The sequence below is a fragment of the Mizuhopecten yessoensis genome, unplaced genomic scaffold (genome assembly GCF_002113885.1).
Source record: "Mizuhopecten yessoensis strain PY_sf001 unplaced genomic scaffold, ASM211388v2 scaffold716343, whole genome shotgun sequence".
Lineage (NCBI taxonomy): Eukaryota > Metazoa > Mollusca > Bivalvia > Pectinida > Pectinidae > Mizuhopecten > Mizuhopecten yessoensis.
In genome coordinates this window covers 182,642-203,712 of record NW_018480069.1, presented here as the reverse complement: position 1 = coordinate 203,712, position 21,071 = coordinate 182,642, and the positions used below count along the sequence as shown (strand labels likewise).

The 21,071-nt window shown below is 34.0% G+C and overlaps 1 protein-coding gene across 1 annotated transcript; it reads right to left on the bottom strand.

Moving 5' to 3' along the window:
- Positions 1 to 460: 460 nt before the first annotated feature.
- LOC110443396 (iroquois-class homeodomain protein irx-5-like) lies at positions 461 to 20,318 on the bottom strand. The gene is made up of 6 exons (XM_021487593.1): positions 20,105 to 20,318; positions 10,386 to 10,616; positions 7,325 to 7,446; positions 6,817 to 7,124; positions 1,699 to 2,295; positions 461 to 1,284 (listed from the first exon to the last, which is right to left on the bottom strand). The coding sequence occupies exons 1-6, from the start codon at positions 20,165 to 20,167 to the stop codon at positions 1,262 to 1,264; spliced, it is 1,344 nt and encodes a 447-aa protein (XP_021343268.1). The 5' UTR covers positions 20,168 to 20,318; the 3' UTR covers positions 461 to 1,261.
- Between the last annotated feature and the right edge of the window lie 753 nt (positions 20,319 to 21,071).

Genomic DNA, 21,071 nt, shown 5'->3' with positions numbered 1-21,071 from the left:
TTTTTGGGGATTAGATTTTGAGTGTCATGGGGAATGGTTTGTTCCTTGTGTTTTCGGGGATTAGATTTTGAGTGTCATGGGGAATGGTTTGTTCCTTGTGTTTTCGGGGATTAAATTTTGAGTGCTTATAAAGCAGGTTGTTTGGGAATCTCATGGGTTTTCTGGTGTCACGAGTTTTTATTGGTAGAAGGTAGAAGTAGCATGCGGCATTCATAAGTGTTTGTGAATGTAATAGATGCATTACATTTTTTTTTAAATATTCCTAATTACCATTAAAATCAAAAGTAAGGAAACTTACAATAAAAAAAACTTCCAAACTGATTCAGAAAATTAAGCAAAGTAATTATGTATGTATTTATATGAATCCAATCTACAAATCCATGATTGCTAAATCTTGCTATATCACATCAGCGTATAAATCTACGTTCGCAGTAACTAAAGAAACAACAACAAAAAGGTGTTAACACTTCAGGTTTTTATTTAATAAATAGAGTATATGATGTATGCATAGTTTAACCGCCTCACTGAGTCTTTATTAAGTTAGCACTTCATCATTCGGTTTTTTCACACGTGCTCAGCGTGACGCGTGCTCAACGTTACACGTGTCATTTATGACACGTATTTTACCTTACACATGTTCTTTATTACACGAGCTTAACTTTACATTTGTCTCTTGTAACACGTGATTTACGTTGCACGTGTCCACTAAAAGACGTGAAGGTAAATTCGCGTATGCGCAACATTTCATTTATCGAACACTGCATACATATTTGCTAACAGTACCTTTTAAAATGTAACATATCACATGTTCATTAAAACGCTTGTTTAACTTTACACCTATCCAACATAACCGATGTCCAACAGCAAGCACGTGCCCAACAAATATTGGTTAGCAACAACATATTTATATACTAACATCACACATGTACAATATGGTATAATATCGAACACAGCGCATGCTCAACATTGTACACAAGGTACAGAATACTCTGTCCATCATTACTTATACCGAACATAAGTTCAAAATAATGTTTAACTAACATCACACTTTAAGACCATTCCATTGGAATAACGACGCAGATTTGTAATAGCACTACATGCAATGAATGTTTTCGATCTTGCCAGGAGAAATGACACCAATCTGTAACTCATCGATGTTCTTGACATGATTGTTATTCCAAGCTTAGCGACACGGATATTCCAAGCGTAGAAGTGATCATTCCGGCAATGACAATTGCTATCTACACGTCCCCCGTCCTTGTTACCTGTCACTAGATCCTGGATCTATCAACAAAGAAAACACTTTATATAGTCACAACTAAACCTTGATATGGAATTATTTAAAACCAATTTTTATCTTTAAGACTTGCGAACGTAAGGCAGCGGTGTTACAATTGTTTTACCAATCATTCAGACTTAATGGAAACATCTAAACAAGAGTATTCGTTCACACGTCGGAAGGTCCCGTGGGATTATCGTCCACACATCGCAAAGTCCCGTGGGATTATCTATCTTCTTTATTTTTGTAATCCCTGACGTCAACAGTTTCTCCAAATCATAAAACAAGAGGCCAAATATGATATTATTTCTAGTAAGAGTTGAAGAGTTTACGGGGCTGGACTGTTATGCACAACATACGTTTTGATTATTCTATATCTTATTTCAACTTAAAGGTAACATTTATATTCAATTTCGTACCTGTCTTTTGTGACGTTGTCTGGTCTTCGTGAGACTTTTCTTTCTCGCCCAGAGATAAGTTTAAAGCCTTGCCCTGTGCACTCTCTGCTGCTGTGTTTTTGTGTGCATGTGCGATAAGTCGTTCTGTGTGTGAAGACTCGCTCATGGCAGGGGTATTTCTGTCGTCGTTTGATGCTGATGTTGATCTTCGATGAGATAAAGTTTCGCAACCTTGAACAGTCCTATTATCACTTGTGTCGGTGCTTTTATTTGATGTATTTACAAAGTCTGCAATCGACCAAATTTTTGGCTTTGGATTTATTTGATTTCTTATGTTTGATGGCACTGAGTGTGACATTCCAGTCCTGGAAACTGATTGTGTTGTCAAATATCGATGAGGTACAAATAGTGGCGATGTTTCCGCTGCCCTATTGAAGTTCAGTAACAATTGTTTTGATTGGCTCATTGGTGTAATATCCGGTTTTGGCCGGGTACATGTATCGTCGTCTGTATCGGAGATGTCTGAAAGGTCAGAGTTCGTCACTTGGATATCCTCGTCCTCTTCTACTTCACGGATGCGTCGACAATCAGCTACATTTGTGGTTCGTCGCTCTTTACCTATAAGCATCAAACAACATAGGTTTTCAACAGCATGAAGATGAAGTTATTCAAAAAGATTAACATTTTGTATCATATTTATCTGCTCTTCCTTCATATCAGTCGTTAGCAAATCAATATAATGGGTACATTTGATTTGCAATGTGTTAACTGTAAAGGCATTCGACGTAATTATATTCGCAGTTCTTATATTCCAAGTATAAACATTTCTTGTATGATAAGCGTGTTTCTTGTCCTAATCTTTACAAGGTGAAAGCCCCCATGTAATAAATTATGATACTAGATAAACAAATAACTTTCACTAAACACTTTTTGCGGTTATTCCTTTTTACCCCAAACATAGCAAAATACGAAATTCATGTATAATACCGAGCAAATAACATCGATTACGCGGTGTTTTTCAGTACGTGTGTCAAATGATAGGATTTATTGTTGTAGCATTTAAGTATCTAGATAGGGGTTGTGCATGTGGGTTTTGTCTGAACCGTCTGTGAATAAACAGAGGTTATTTGAATAAAATTAGCAAAATTAAGAAAATCGGTGAATTCTTTATTTCTTTTTTTTTAATTTATTGATTTATTGATTTTTCTCAAAATTTATCATAACGATTTGACACAATTTTATTTGGTGGGATAAATTGTATGTCAATCGCAGATGACTGTTTCATTGAAGGGCTTACAATCAATGATAGTGGGGTAGATGCTGTCGTCACGGTCCGACGATTTGGCCGGGTGACATGACACGGTCGTGTCCCCTATTATCTGTAACCCTACACACTGGAGATGATGGTCCCTAAAGATAGCTGGACACGGACACCAAACTGAGACTCGGATTCGAACGAACACACCCGTCACGCTTACACACTGACATGTTCCGTCTAAACACTAGCACGGGTAACGGAGACTATGACTCCGGACGTAATTCCAAGTAGCATGGAAGCATGATTAATATTCAATAATATGTGAAGATAAAATGATCTATGCGTCAGGTTTGATCTTGATTGAATTAATGCGTTTTACCAGTGGTATTTCAATGTAATTTAATGCACAAAACATATGTTATGCAATTTTATCCAACCGACCATTTTGTGATGCTTTAAGTGCGATAATGCGGTGCTGATCCTATTAAATATTCTGTATTAAATACAAACTCATTCGCCTGCGGAAAATCTCATGTTCGGTATTGTGGGGAGGGCCATGCCACGAGGGGATATTCCGTGTTATCAAATGATATCTTGATTTTAACACATGAAATATCAGCCGCCTTGTGTGATGGGTTCCCGTGAATACTGAAGGCTATCGCCGCGCTAGCTAGTTTGTCTGTCCCCATTTCATCTTTAGATCTTATCAACGGATTCTCTGACAATGGGCGGTTAGGATTACAACTATTAAAAATGTAAATGAATTCAAGATGGCGATCATGAATATTGCCATAATTCTCCAAAATGTATTGTGCACTGGCCAGAAATCTTCTTCAAAATTAGGGAGATGGTTTCTTGATCCGCTAGCCTTTGTGTCATTAAATGTTTATTAGTTTTACATCTGTAGTCCTGTCAGGGGTTCAGCTTACATAGATTTTTTACCTCTTGACATTTTAAATGATATTTGGGTGTCACTAACCAGAAGGATTGGTAATACACCTCGGCTGTGATAGCGAGGTGAATAGTCTGTAGTAGAGCTCGCGGTAGGGGGTAGAACTAACATTGATAAAAACAAGAATATAAAAGTCATGGCTAAACAACTTAGGTAAATACTTAATATGTAAAGATAATCAGTAAGTATACTTTTGAAAGTCATACCATTCGTGAATACTATTTATATTTTATAAATTTATTATTTGACGTCGTTTACAGAAAGTATTTAGTAATGTTAAAATCTTCACATTTTCCCCATATTTAGTAGAAATGTAGCTATTTTCCCTTAAGTGGGCATTTATGGAAGGTGTATAAATATCTCAAGTAGTCTTGTAAGAAGCTTTAACTCATATGTTTAATAATCCAAAATAAACTTTAATTTTTACATAATTTAATCTTGCTTAACAAGCATTTCCATTGGCTTAAAAAAAACGTCGGCGTTTGTAACGTCGCTTTCGCTTTCGAAAAAGTGTATTTCCACAGGGATTGTGTATAGGTGATTAAATGATAAGGATTGACTTTAATATATTTTTCATGTTATGGAGCTATAACACAAAAGACCGAAGTGTACTCTCATCATAAATCGCTTCGCGGTTTATTTAGTGTACACTCCGTTTTTTTGTGTTATACCTCCATAACATGAAAAATATACTCAAGTTAATCCTTAAATAGCACTGTAATTTGGACCAGATGCTCTGTTTATTAAAAAAAACATTTTCTAACTTTAAATTCAATCTCATATGTTTCTATCCGAATACTTGTTGCTCTTTAATATTTGTCTGTGGTTTATATTTGCGAGACAACTTTGTTGTAGAATTAAGTCAATCGTGGTTCCTGGTCAGTGCATTTGATCGCATTGCAATTGTAATAGAAAGGCTACAGGTGAAGTTCGAATATTAGGTTTCAAAAATATTTTTTTTTTTTTATTATTTTTTCAAAACGATTTCGGCTATTCAATGGTGTGTTAAATTTGATAGTGAATCCTCTAGAATTGAGTTAAAATTATTTTATAAAAATACTTTTAAGTTTTAATGATGGAATATTGCAAAGCTTATCATGAATTTTAAGTATTTATTTGATAACACTTTGTGTATAAAACTAGTAAGTGAGCCGCGTAAACATTATATAACTATAAGCAAATAATACTTTACTTGAGTCCTAATTCTATTATTAGTATATGTAAATCTAGTTTTAACGACAAGAGTTCATACACCCATGAACATTTTAAAACAAACTATGAAACCACTGTACTACTTAGTAAATATATTACATCATACATCGCAATAAAAAGCACGCTAATAATCATTATATTTAATGCATGTCGTCCATGAAGAGACATTGAGGTATACACCAACATCATTGGAAATTAAGCGATTGATTAAAAGCCTTATTGAAAGTTATGACAAGCATGATGTCAAGCTTCAGTATGGTAGAGAATTTTGTTTTTCGTTAAGTACATTTCTATTACAAATAATGTGAATCTTAGTACATGTATATGGGTTTTAAAAAGTATTTCGGGAGTGTGTTGATAGTAAGTTTCCTTTATATGACGTCCTTTGTTATATTCAAATGGAGGTATATTTACAAAAATATGGTCGGAAAAGTAGCAACTATATATTAATATGATAGGACATTAGTTCCAATAGAATTCTATTTTACGGTGATATGGTAGGTATAGTATTGTAATTCAACATATACCTGTTAGGTGAAGAGCTTTTAAGTTAATGTGCTAGGAAACGTGTTTCAATAGCAGGTCTATTTTACATTAATACGGTAGGTAAGCCGTATGACAGGGATTAAGTGTCACTCCACCAATCTGTAGGGGACGGTAAGTCTGAGCGCCTGGTAGAGCACCCCACTGCTGAAAGGCGATACACCGTAACACATATTTCAAATGTAACTTCTCTACCTGTAGGTGGTAAACATACTTTCTAAACGTCAAAGAAAGATATCATATTTTAGAGACATTAAATGTGTGTATTTCTTGTACAAAAGATGTTTATGTGAAGGACTTACAGAATGGAACCATATGCCCCACGCCTGTTTAATGAAAGGAATTAATAGTTAGGGCTTTATATGCAATGCTTTAACTGTGCTAGATGACACCTCAGTATGACAGATATTCAATTTATGCGGACATCTCCTCTGACAAGATACTTATCGCATAATTTGTTGTAATATTATATCTTGAAAGAATAATACTAGCTCGTAAAATTTATGAAACGTTTCAAGGTAGTGTGCTGGTAGTGCTACAGTGTGACGTACAAAGAGGAAATGTGCGCGATAAGATCGCCTGTCATTGGGCCCCGCGCTAGCCCTGCCGGTGAGGTGTGTACAAACGTTTATCTTCTTATTGACTATAGGTGTCCGCTTCCCTAAATAGGTGCGAGTTACTCGCGGCCTTTCATTGTTAAAAAGACACCCGTTTGATAAATCGAACTAAGCGCTCCTATTACAAATTTCTTATGTCCAAAATACATGCATTAGTGTCGTATGTCGTCGAGGCTAGTTTGCATCATCGGCTTACTATTCATTGTAGGCATCTGCTGCCCAGGTACAGCCGATCAGGCCCAGATTATAGCTTTAATTAAGCAAGTGGGCTTTCAGATTATACCACGAAACATAAATCCTTGGCCTGTATGAGTAGCAGTGACAACCTCATATGATCTTCCCAAAACATCTCTACCCCGACGTCTAGAGGCGGAAACTCTGAGCCACGACCTTTGCCAGTATCATGTTCTAGGAATCTTACTCGGTTTGCTGGAAGGTAGTGTGATGTGGATCACTCCAATTCGGTTGTTTTGTATTTAATTTTAGAAATAGATGAGATGTTAAAGGACATTAAATTGAATTTTGTTAATTTAACTATAAATATTCACGTTCCGTACCTTCATCATCAGAATCATCTGCTGTGCCTCTGTCATCAACGTCTACATCGCTGTCATCGTTGTCTTCAATATCTTTGTCCTTACTCCATCCAACTTTGCTTTCCTTTTTGAGCCTCCTTCTGGCGTTGGCGAACCACGTGCTGACCTGTGTCAGGGTCATCTTTGTTATTATGGCCAACATGATTTTCTCGCCCTTTGTGGGGTAAGGGTTCTTCCTATGTTCGTAAAGCCACGCTTTAAGTGCACTGGTCGTTTCACGTGTAGCGTTCTTCCTACGTGCAGCGTTGTTTAGGTCAAATCCACCGTAACTGTAACACACATAAACGTTGCATTTGATTATATATTGGTCATGACAAAGTACAGCATCGCCATTGCTTACGAATTCAATCAAATTAAGGTGTGTTTTTTTCCAGATTTCCTTTTTATATTACTGACATTACATCGTCATTTAAGACTCAATATGTACAGGGTCAAAGTAGTATATCAGTATTCTTATTAGCATACTTACAAAGCGCCATAAGGGTGTGTAGCCAGCATTGGATCAAAGGGGTACACCACGGGGGATTGGTGGTGAAGGTTTTTCCACAGTTCATGTGACCGGTCCACTGATAACCCCTGGGCAGCCCCATTCTTGAAGGAAAAGTTCAACATAGTGAAAATTATATAACATTAAAGATATTGCTATTGTCTATCATGGTAAAATCATATTGCAGTTTGACAATATGAGTTTTCTCACGACATTATCAAAGAGGAAAAATGCATTGTCGTATTTACTTATTTGATTATGTATTCATTATAAGTGTATGGTATACAGAGGTGCATTTGAGGTATTAGAATAACAAAGTAGAAAACAAATGCATGTGCAGTTATTGAGGTTCTTCTTTCTTCCATAAAAAAAAATAATGTTCAAGTTTCTTAATCATCCTGATATAAAACTGATTAATTCGTAAATCTGTAGCATTGCTATTGATGCATATCTTTATTTTGTGAAATGAATGAAGTATTTATAAAAGTTTGATAAGAAATAATGTTATTACATCTCAATATGGAAGATTTGCTTTAAATTACATATGGAAGTTTTGTTTAGATATCATGTCATATACAATGTTTCTGATATTTTTCTATATTTGAATTATAGTAGTTAATGACATTATACAATGTATGCCGTAAAAGTCAAATTTGGTTTGAAACTTAAAATAAGATCCTCTGATTGGATAACCACATTTTATTGTATATATAAACAGAGTATAAGTTTGAAATAGAATTGTCTGGGTAATAAATTCTATTGTTTTTCTACCTTTCCTATATATTTCATTTGTAAGCAATATTTAAGCAGATGTTTTATGATGTAGGTTTATACAACAATGTCACAGGTCTTGTTTTTAACTATTTCTCGAACTAGATACATTTGTATTTACAATTCGATTACACAAGTCATACCAAAATAAAATAAATCGGAATCTTTTGATACTGAAAATAACTATAACAACAAAATTCAATTAATTTCTTGTTTATGTAAGCAATGAATATATTTCGTTTACTTTCTTTTCAGTACTTGTTTTTCAAAGGAATCTAATAGTTTTAAGGTTTATCTGCATCTAAGGTTTTAAATATGATATTCAATCGTTTAAATTTGATTTTAAAATTTAAGACGATCGCAGTAATAATTTAAAATCAAGATGTGTTTACTTTCAACATTTTATAAACATACTTGTTATTAATCGCAAATCACTACAGACAAAAAAACTCAAATGGTAATTGTGCGATGGACTTGGTAGATAATATAATTAATCAACTAGAACTTCACAAATAGTGATGTTTGGTGAATAGGATTATTGCATTAAAACAATTAAATAAGATAATTATTTTATCATTTAGTAAGATAGAACAACGTAAAATTAGATAGCTTTAACGAAATGATAGGTATCATATTTAATGGAACTGAATGTGAGATTTTTTGTATCATACGACACTGACTTTAAACAATATTATCAATACAAACACTAACCCTTTTATTTCATCCCATGGCTAATATCACATCCTGTTGATATCGCTAGAAATACGGAGCTTAATTCACTTAGCTAATACGAAGAATAAAAACTTTATGTGACAGTGTTGGGCAACGGAATACCAAAGCAGTTACATTGTACTAGAATATGATGAACAATGATTCGGCGGTTACATAAGTCCTATTCTCATAACAATAAAATATCTAACCATAGAAATACTGACTTCAATATATGATAAAAAAATGTTTAGCTTGTAAAATTAAATTTGAAAAAAAACCAAAAAAACCAAAAAAAACACCCATATCATTAAAATGTGTATTGCGATTTAATAACGATCTTTATTCGTTAGTTATAGCCATATATTAACAAGTCATTTATTGATTAGGTTCCTTTTCTACACGTAGCATCAGCTCATCAGTTGATTAGTGAGTTGTAAAATCTATTCTCCCCTGCACTTAGCGATGCAAGTAGCTTAATAAAATTTAGAGTATAATGCATTTTTCTTAAATGATGTCAAATAAGCTACATATAAAACAGTAATTTTAAGGATATCAGGTTAGCAATCATTTAAGCAATAACAATAAAGATATCAATTAACGGTTGATATTTTGACATATATTCAACCTATCAAATACTATCCTTTACCTTGAAAAAACAATATTAGTAAGGCATTGATTGTGACGTGACAATCAAAGAGTTTGCAAATATATTTAGCAGAATATTCAATGTATCTTTATAAATGTTAATGCTGGTGTATTCACATTAGTAGGCTGTTAGTTGACAGTTTCACCCCAGTTTGCTAGCAGGTGTGACTCCTGACATCGGAACACAGCGTTTTACAATATTTCATAGATGTTGCTTATTTAAGGGCAATTCTTGTTAAAATGATCGATCGTCCAAGTCTAAGTAATTGATATGAAACGTAAAATAGAAATAAAGAAAAAGAGCATCCGAGGAAATCAATTCGGGAAGTCATTGCTTAGAAAATATCCATTTGTATCACATAATGTGCTGTGTTATCCGGTGAATAAACCATTTCGTATCTTTTGTTTGCGTATTAACCAATGTCATATGACCTATCAGCCCTGCGATTGGTTGTAAGTTTCAATTGTTTCAATTGTGACGTCACGCCTAGGACAAGTACATAACGTCACAGACTTAGGCACTGGAGTCAAAATTAAATGCCACAGATCTTGATTATGTGATAAAAAGGATCTTACATTCGTTTTCATTTCATATGCCAAATGCTCGCTAAATTGAAAATTTCTTAGACTCGTTTCATAAACCTCATATGAAATGGAAACTCATGTAAGATCCTATATATTCGAAGGTACACTAGTTTTCACTTCAATACAAATATGTAAACAAACAATATATTCTTAATAATTATATTGCTTATGAATATTTATATAGTATCTTCTTTTTCAAATGTCATTTTCTGAATATTTGTAATTACTTATTTCTGTTAATATGTATCTAAAATACAACAGTAAGTAAAGTATATTGAGAGTGTCACCTAAACGCGTACCTGGTACATCAATAGCCATAACATTATCTTACCAGGGCGTAGAAGGCTGAGGGTTCGATTCCAGCACCTGGAATGTTCATAGCCGCCTGGGCGTATACACTCTCGGGTAGACCAGCCATACGCGACAGGTAAGGTATCGCTGCACCAACGGGCATGCCTTCCCCGGGTAAAATGCCACGCCCCTCTGCTGAAATTAGGCCACGCCCACCGTCAACCACCCCTGGAGAGGACTGACTGCCACTTGTCTTTGTCGTTAACATCAACTAGAAATACAAACGTAATATAAAGTGTCATATTTTGTTGTCATTGCTACTTACTATTAGTTATTAGCAAACAGCAACTTAAAAATGCAGAAACGTTATCACACATTGTAGACCAACTGATTTGCAAGAATATATAACCAATCTACATATAATTAAGAATGTAAACTGTCCTGAAGTCAATGTGAAAAATCCATGTCAATTGTATGCAATATTAGCATTCTTTGTAAATTATGCAATTTCATACAAAGAGAACATTTTTACACATTGATCATCAATATTGCTGTCACTTCTTGATAACAAAAACCTACCAAACAGCAGGTAGAATTAACATGTTTATCATAGCCAGGTGTCGTGTGTATAGAAAACATCAGCGAAACATGTTACCATTACATATAAAAACGCTGAATGAATTACTACTATACGTTTATATAAAACAGACATCCTTAACACATGTTATTGATACAGCTATTGTTCATAACAGGTAAGTGCAACAGATGTGAACATGCAACAATAAATACTGTTTTGTATGATGTTTAACAAATTCTGATTGACAGATACCAGTAATTATCACTACGACAAATGATATGTGTTGCAGTATAACAAATAGAAGGGCGTCATCACCCAAGAATAAAATCCGACACTAAGTCGATAGAAAGAGACAACAACACGATATAAGTAAAGACCAATTTGAGAAAAAATAGCGAGAGGAAATGAGGAGAGATAAAATCAAAAGGAAGGACAACAGGAACTGAGGAGGTACCACATCAAAAGAAAGGTAACATCAGAAAATGAGGAGATATCAAAACGTAGAAAAGGGAACAAGAGGAAATGAGGAGATATCAAAACAAGGAAAGGTAACAGGAGGAAATGAGGAGATATCAAAACAAGGAAAGGTAACAAGAGGAAATGAGGAGATAGCAAAACAAGGAAAGGTAACAAGAGGAAATGAGGAGATATCAAAACGTAGAAAAGGTAACAAGAGGAAATGAGGAGAGATAAAATCAAAAGAAAAGGTAACAAGAGGAAATGAGGACATATCAAAACAAGGAAAGGTAACAAGAGAATATGAAGAGATATCAAAACGTAGAAAAGGTAACAAGAGGAAATGAGGAGAGATAAAATCAAAGGAAAGGTAACAAGAGGAAATGAGGAGATACCACATCAAAAGAAATGTAACATGAGGAAATGAGGAGATATCAAAACGTAGAAAAGGTAACAAGAGGAAATAAGGAGATATCAAAACAAGGAAAGGTAACAAGAGAATATGAGGAGATATCAAAACGTAGAATGTGTAACAAGAGTAAATGAGGAGATATCAAAACGTAGAAAAGGTAACATGAGGAAATGAGGAGATATCAAAACGTAGAAAAGGTAACAAGAGAATATGAAGAGATATCAAAACGTAGAAAAGGTAACAAGAGGAAATGAGGAGATATCAAAACAAGGAAAGGTAACAAGAGGAAATGAGGAGATATCAAAACAAGGAAAGGTAACAAGAGAATATGAGGAGATATCAAAACGTAGAAAAGGTAACAAGAGGAAATGAGGAGATATAAAACAAGTAAAGGTAACAAGAGGAAATGAGGAGATATCAAAACGTAGAAAAGGTAACAAGAGGAAATGAGGAGAGATAAAATCAAAAGGAAAGACAACAGGAACTGAGGAGATACCACATCAAAAGAAAAGTAGCATGAGGAAATGAGGAGATTTCAAAACGTAGAAAAGGTAACAAGAGGAAATAAGGAGAGATAAAATCAAAGGAAAGGTAACAAGAGGAAATGAGGAGATATCAAAACAAGGAAAGGTAACAAGAGAATATGAGGAGATATCAAAACGTAGAAAAGGTAACAAGAGTAAATGAGGAGATATCAAATCAAAGGAAAGGTAACTAGAGGAAATGAGGAGATATCAAATCAAAAAGAAAGTCAACGACAGAAACTGATAAAAACTCAAATCAAAAGGAACGACAACAATAGAAACTGGGGAGTGATAAAATCAAGATAAAAGAAAACAAGAGGAACTGAGGAATATTAAATCAAGACGAATTGCGACAAGAGGATTTAAGGAAAAGTCAAATCAAATAGAAAGGCAACAATAGAAGATCAAAACAAAAGGGAAAACAACAACAAGAACTGAGGAAAGGTCATAACTAAAGACAGACATCAAGAACCTACGATAAAAAGAGGCAAAACAATATGCGTGAATACAAATATGAACTATTAGCTGTTCCAAGCTATGTGTGACCTTCGATGTCATTATTTTCGTACGGATATATATTGAAATACTTTGATCGGCAAAAATAGTGTTGTTGATAATTTAATATCATAATTAAAGCGGTATTCCGTTTATTTTAAAAATATTAAATATCTGTTTTGTAATTCCCATACCTGTATCACATCTAATCTTAAATTAATGTATTCGCCATATAAATGGCGTCGATTAACTACAAGAAATACCATATATAAGTCATTTCAGTCAGGGTTTTTTTAAGTGATAGCCAGATCGTATTTCTTTCGCAACTTAGTTCATATATACTTCGTTTAATATTGAACAGATGAAAATCAATCATTGTCTCTATGAATAAAACGACAAATGAATGAGTATTATAGCTTATTATCATATCCATTTCAGGACTACTTCATGTACCTTGTACACCCTATATCCGTCTCATTAACAACAGACGAGGTCTCTGCATGTCCATAGGTTTTTGTTTTTCATTTGTCAATAATAACTAAAACACGATATCAGGAAACACCTGGTGAGAAATATAATAATCTGATGCAGAATTCAAAAGAAAATAAATAAATAAAAAAATAAAAAAATATTGCACCAAATGACCATTTTATCAATAAAGGTATCACCAGTGTATACCTCAGGTCAAAAGAAGAAGTAACCACATCCAAAGTGCCCTAAACACATGTAGAAATACAGCAAAATTGGAAAGAGCCTTTAAAACCCGCATTAACGAGAACTTTAACATTACCGAGACTATTGAGTCAATCGTAGAATGTGCTACTCAGTGTTTATCTATCACGCCAACATTACGAATATCGAGTTTGAACAATCTCCTAAATCGCTATTTGTACGAGGTTTAAAATACCACCAAGAGATAACATAACTATCAGTTAAAATATCTAAGTACTGAAACATTTTTATTGGATATTAAAATTCAAATGGAATAGCAAAAAAGAAACTATTTTATAAGTGCCGTTCACTCCCATTGGTCGTCTCCGCTACAAGCATTATGACAATTAGCCGCTCAACATACTGACAAGGACTTTTTTAATGTAGTTCTATTTGTAGTCCATAAATGAAATCTGTTGTTAGCGCTATACCCAGACCAATGTATACTGATCTGATATTACTATTATATGGAAGACCTTTTGCTATAAAACACCGATAGAAAAAGATGACGTATCTATCAGTCCGATTAATTTCCTCATTACGTAGGAATCTAGCAAAGTTTTTACCACGATCTGCCCATATTTTTACCACGATCGCTTAGCTGACTGGCTGTAGTTAATACAATTTATTGACAATGATGAGTTGCACAAATTATTTATAATATCTCGCATATATATCTTTAGCTGAAGGTTTACGTTATCAAATATATCCATTAAAACCCATTTAAATTGCCAAGAAGCATCTTATTTAAATGATTTTGTAAGGATGTAAACATGAGAGGCGACAATGCCGTGATTTACATCTGTCCATTGGGGCCTACATTAATATCATACCCGTTCAGATGTACGTCAGTTTAAAGAACAGTAGTCTTCGTGCATTTAAGTGTCAGCTTTTATCAGCCATGATTTCCCTATCACTTAGGTTCTGTTATACAGACTCTGTCGTCGTAGATCATCTCCATTAGCGAACACCACTTAACAAATCTTCATAAAAATATTTAATTTCATTTCTAACGAAACGGTGTCTAAGTACAGTGTGACCGGGTGCCACTGCATAAATACATCTACACAGGGTAGGTATCCGGACTATTATAAACGGTACAAACGTGTAAATTATTTGTCATATTATTTAAGGTATCTTGATCATAACCGTATGAAACATTACATATACGAACAACATGATATTTTGAATAACAATGCAGAATTAATTAAAATGTATTATCGTGTTGCTAAATAAAGTTACACAGGCATATATAAGGCTGCACTAAATATAACTGAATACAGGTATGGATTTAGAGTGACCACTACAGCTAGTTATAAGTTATTGTTCACCCAACACGATATGCTCTTGTAACACGTAGGGTATACCTTATCCATTATTGCGATCGGGTACATCATTCCAGCTGCCAGGAATGGTGCAGAAAAACTTTGCAATTCTTATCAGTGTCCATAACCTCTCAAAATCATGCTTTCTTCCCTTCGACTTCAATATTGGCGTGTGATATCTAAATTACTATGTTCATAGTTCAAACAGCACTCAATACCTTACAAAGGTTTGAGATACGTTGTTATCCTTACTGTGATTTCTAAGAAATGATGAATAACCCAATTTTCTATAAATGAAAGCATAGAAATGATTGGGAATAGAATTATTTTTCCTAGAAATTGTATACATAATCCATCGTGAAAAAGAACTCATCAATTATTGTATCGATAACATCATGCATACGTATTGCTACCATATTTTATTTACCACCAATTTATTTGTTATAAAGTTATTGTTTTGTTTTCTTTATCCTTTTTTTGTATTTGTTTATTATAATTTTTCTTTTAAATCTTATTCATACAAATAAATATAACTCACATGTCGTATATGAAAAAAATATATAAATCGAGAAAAACTGTATAAAATAGTGAGCTGTCAGTTAAAGTATGTTTTAAAACACAATGCTTAGTAACTAAGTAAATGAGATATAATTGTATACTGGTAGTTGGCATGTACTAAACTGATGTATTCAAACTATACAAAAATGACGTGATGTCGGTTTATCAAAATATTTAATGTTCCAAACGACACACTTCCATACTTTAAAAAAACCGATATTGCTGCTAGAATGCCTTGTTGCCAATCTACCCCACAGTGTATGTATAACAACACGGCATGACCGATTGATGTACTTTAGGACTTTAGGGACTGTCGTATTTGATATCATCCTATAATTGTACAGCTGTATTCCTATTTTGAAAGAAGGGAAATTATTCCTATTTTGATATTAGTTATGAACTGGTAGATAAGTCTCTGCCGCTTTAGAAATTTAGAAATTAGATAGAAAAATACACATATACAACATCACAACAACAGGAGAAAAATAAAATCCAGGTGAAATTAAAATACAATTGCAGGAACTGAGGAACCATTGAAACAAAAAAGAGATACCTCAACGTCGTGAGCCCCACAAAAATCGGAGTGGTACCGTGTGTACGCACCTTCCTCTGTATCACACTGTGACACTCATAATGATACACGATATTAGAAATGCTGACGACAAGGAGATACATATGTATAAAATGTACAGTTCCCATGGTGATCGCCTGTTATTTTTACACAGAAAAAAAGTTATACAGATATCGGTCAATGGATTTTATCATTTACCTTTTAATTTGAAAACTATATATCAAACACTGTATAAGTGTACATATGTATATGGTAAATCAGACAATGTATTTATGTTGTTTACCAGATACAATATAAGTATTATACGGTGACACATGACGGTTTATGCACAATTGATATATCACTTTAAGAGACTTTTCAATTACAGTTTATTGCTTGTTGATTAATCAATAACTATGGTGTCTGTTTATTAACATTGTTAATCAAATATAAATCAACATTTGTAATATCTTTTTTCAGATATATCCCTTTAAAAACTACATTTAACATTTATAGGCAAGTGAATAATTACTATATGGTGTACGTGCGTTGCATCGGTTTCAATCAAATTACAAAGTGATTCACGTCATACTGATATCTAGCACCAATATCTGTTGAATCACATATCAAAATCGGTATATAGCTTGTATAATCGATATCAAAACCTGTTCAGACTCAGCTTTTACCGACATCAAGTATGTTCATCCGTAAGGATTGCTTACATCGTAATCAATAGACATGTATACGTCACAGCAGTTTCTGATGGCTGATTGATTTTATTAATTTAGTTAGTTTGTTTGTTATATATATATTTGTTAATTTTTATTGTCAACTCTCTGTTTGTTGTTGTTGTTGTTGTCTAATTGTTTGTTTGTTTGTTGTTTTTTTTTTTTTTTTTTTTTTTTTTTTTTTTTTTTTTTTTTTAATTTTCTTTGGAGTTGATAATAAATTCTAACGTAATTTGGGGGTTCAGAATTACCATTATAAGAGAGTACCGGGGTCAGTACTAAATGTGTCCCTCCCGCAGGAAGGATTTTGTATTCAGACTGATATATCCTCATTTCATTTTTAATTTCCAGTTACCCTTTCTTTATCCTTCTTTTTGTACTCCCTTTTAAATGTATTAGATTAACTTCCAATGGTTCAAAATACTGTTAAAAGATTATCAATTAAAAAAAAACATTTTCAGAAAAGAAAGAAATATTCCATGTTAGACAGGTGCGTGCAATTCATATCAACAATAAGTACGTTGATTTATGTGAAATATTGCGGTTATTTATGCATGAATATATTTTAAAAATACACCGGCTGAGTTATGTGGATTGTTGGGGTAAATGATGCATTTTAGATAGTTTTATTACGTGAATTGATAAGCCGGGTGATTCTTTGTAAATGTATTACTATGTAAAACGTTACGCTAAGTGATACAGTTAAAAATATAACAATTATTACATTAATTGGTGTGAATCATTTTGTCGAGGGATATGTTCGTAAACATTATTAAGTATTTGCATCAGCTGAATTATAGAAAAACATTACGTATGAGGGTTTTCTTTCATGTCAGAATATCAACTGCTACCAGATTAATTGTCCAATACAGCTATCAACGACAATGATAGAAAACCCCGCAGATCGAAACTATTACAGAGGTGCTGTAAGGTGTATGTGGTTAAGACAATACCAGGAAAATCGCAGATAGAAACATATTGCAACTGTTTGTGAAGTGTGTATCAAGCGAAGAAAATGCCACAGAAACATTAAATTTTATATCTACAAAGAACAATACCAAAGAATTTCTCAAATAGAAACAAGTTACAGTCATTCATAAACAGTGGAAGACTTTTTCAACATCTTTTCAAAGGCATTCAGTATAAAAAAAAAACATACTAAAACGATCTTTAGCTTTATTTCCTTCAAAAGTAAGCAGGTTGCTCCCATTGGTCCTATGGATTATGTTTTAATGTACCTTTAGGGTACGAATACACCAAAGGTTGTAAACTCGTGGAATTATTCTTACACCACCACCGTGTAGTACATGCTCTCTTCCAAATTGACGTGTGCTTAAATGTTATCACTAGTGCAGCCTAATCGTTATGCCATTGAGAGGAATAAGTAAGAGTAGAAATAATTTGGATTCGTCTGCTCTTCATTGTCATCTACTTTGTAATCTGAATTGATCCTACAAAAACATCCAAATCATTAAAATATATGTAATTCAAATGTTGAGCCAAATATATGCGCCTGGCTACTTATCCAGATCAATCCCTGTGTAAGGTTACAGTGATACATATTACAATTGCTTCAGGACGATTGGCATATCCTTCTTTGTGTGGATCATTCAAAAGGTCTTCAGCTTAATTTGTGCTATTTCTTACATTTAACGATTCAATGCATGGAGATTTTTGTTTTTAAAAATGTGTCGTAATTGAAATATCTACAATATTGTAATTAGCATTTTGAGCATAATTTATTTTCGACAAAAAAAATATACGTATTTGGTTTCTTGAAAAGAAGATAATTCACCGGTTTCCGTTAAGAGGTAACAATTGACGATTATGTAACGAGAAGTAGAAAAGAAACAGACAGGATACCGATAATACGTATTTCCACAACTCTAAATGCGTTGCATGTGTGATAACTATTACAATTATTAATTCCCTTAAGTATTTCAGCATATTTGAATTTTCAAATATAGATATTGATTACTATCTGATCACTTAAATTAGTTAAATTAAATAAATCCCATTTATTTTAATATGTACTACACAGTAAGTCTTCAAATGTGTTGATAGTTAACCAGACAATAAACAAATTATTGTTTTCGCATTAGTGATATAATTTGGATATACTTTATGAAAACAGGAAAATGTTATATTTATAAATTCTTATCTTTGACTTACTGCGATGGGATGTTGATTCGGTATACTTACGTTATTAATTACATTGCTTGATAAATATTAAGGAAACACGTTCTACATATATTGTATGTGTTTTATATATTTTCAAGAAATCCTTCAGCGTCCTAGAAAGGTGAATATTTTAGAATGTGGTACACTTCTCCGAGTTTCTGCGTTTCTTCCCTGGTATACATATATGCATATGATAAGGAGAATAACATTTACGTAATAACTGGTTTATTGTTATGTATTTTGTGATGTGGTATTGTTTTTTGCTGAGTGTTAATCTCTGTTTTTTATATCATATGTTGTGATATGTTATTGTCCCTTTTTCTGTCCTATTAAAGGGCCAATTGCCTGGAACAGTCGCTATTACTTCTTTGCTTATATCTGCATATAATATAGATTTACATGTACAACACAAGACCATTACGACACGAGGTTTAAACAAATTTCAAATTTGTAGTATGTTAACTCGGTTATCACAGTAAATGATATTGATGTCTACAATAATGTAGACTGATACACCGTAAAATATCTTATCGGACAAAGTCAGTTCACTATGTCTATCTCACTGCGATTTACTTCCCCAAGTCAGTGACTACCTTCGTTTCATATAATAGAACAAAATTCTCGCAAAATCTACCTCAAACTGTGTTGAATAAATGTATCTAAAGTAAGCAACTGGGTAGATATACCCACAACACATAGAAAATCAAAGCGCATTGATTTATACTTATATGTATCTCACTAACCAATTTGATACCTTTCTCTACACATGCAATCCGAAAGGTATCACATTAAATACCCAGTGTTTTCTATTCTTCTTTGATTGTTTTATTGTCGTTAAATTAAGAATTGATTAACATTGACTCCTTATTTTGTTATTTATTTGTCTGATGACGGACCAGTATCTGAAATTGTGAGCAACATGACAATTCATTTACTCTCTTTTTTATCAATCGTCTATCGGAATAACGTTGATAGGCTTTCTATACCCATCTATTAGAATGAAGGTTAAAGCTAAGAATAAGAAGTAGAAATTGAGAGAAAGTGCTATATACTGTTTATGTATATGAGTCAGGGGGAAGTTTTTCTACCTGGGTATAATACCACTGAATATCGGGATGTTACTGACGAACAGACGACACTTCACGACACAGATAGATACGGTAGCTATATAAACATCAAGGCGATGATAACACGCTCCAGGTGAGGAGATACAAAGTAGAAATGCAGAGGATGCTGACTTACCTGTTGCGCTTGTAGACCCCCGGATGTTGGAGGCGAGAAACCAAAATGGGCAGCAAACGCCATGGTAAGTATAAAGCCACGGACCGAGGTACAGCGTCTATAGATGTTGAAGAGAAACCAGGTATAGTCAGTGACAAGACTAACGACTTGCTTGTTTGTATTCTAATAGCTCACACGTCTACACCTTCACCAAACAGAAGGTGTCAAAACTTGGAGGGGAGGGGCACGGTTCTTCACACCAGACCACCACCAGCCGCCGGCGCATTGGTCCCCGTCAATGACGCCGCGCCTACTGACAGACTCGCTCCGCCCTTTTATGGTCGGTAGGCCGGGTACAGTAGCGCCTAGACTCCGCCCACGTGTCCTTTGACGGGTACATGTTACACTTAATGCTCTCACATGAACGGACCTATACTGCCATGTGGTTTTAGAGCATAAACACTTTTGTTTAAATATAAATTAGATATTGACATAATATTAATTAATTCAGTTGTATGACTGGATGATAGTAAACCAGACAACGTGGATTGTATTGCTAACCAATTCAATTGCGATCAGCGCCAGACTGCCCGGGGCGGTTGGCGTCAGAGCCGACTACAGTGGCTACAATAGCCGGGTGACAAGGCCATAAAGAGGATCGCTTATCTTATCTATTACTGCATGTATTTACTAGGGGATTTCTACCTGTGTTAATGTTATTGACCAAAAGTGACCATTAGATTAGATGACAAAGCCGGTTATATGCCCAATAACGGGGATGTACGAACGTCAGGGTGGGACATCATTGTAGTGATCTGCCTCGCGTAATTACTCATAACACACACACAAAACAGTATTGACCACACCGTGAAAGGACCTGCCGTCTCGCGCCGTAATATGCAGTATAAGTGTCACGTTGTCACCGATGCCGATAATAACGTCAGGAGGACAAACTTTGCGGACTTTCCCTCATTTATCATCCCCATTA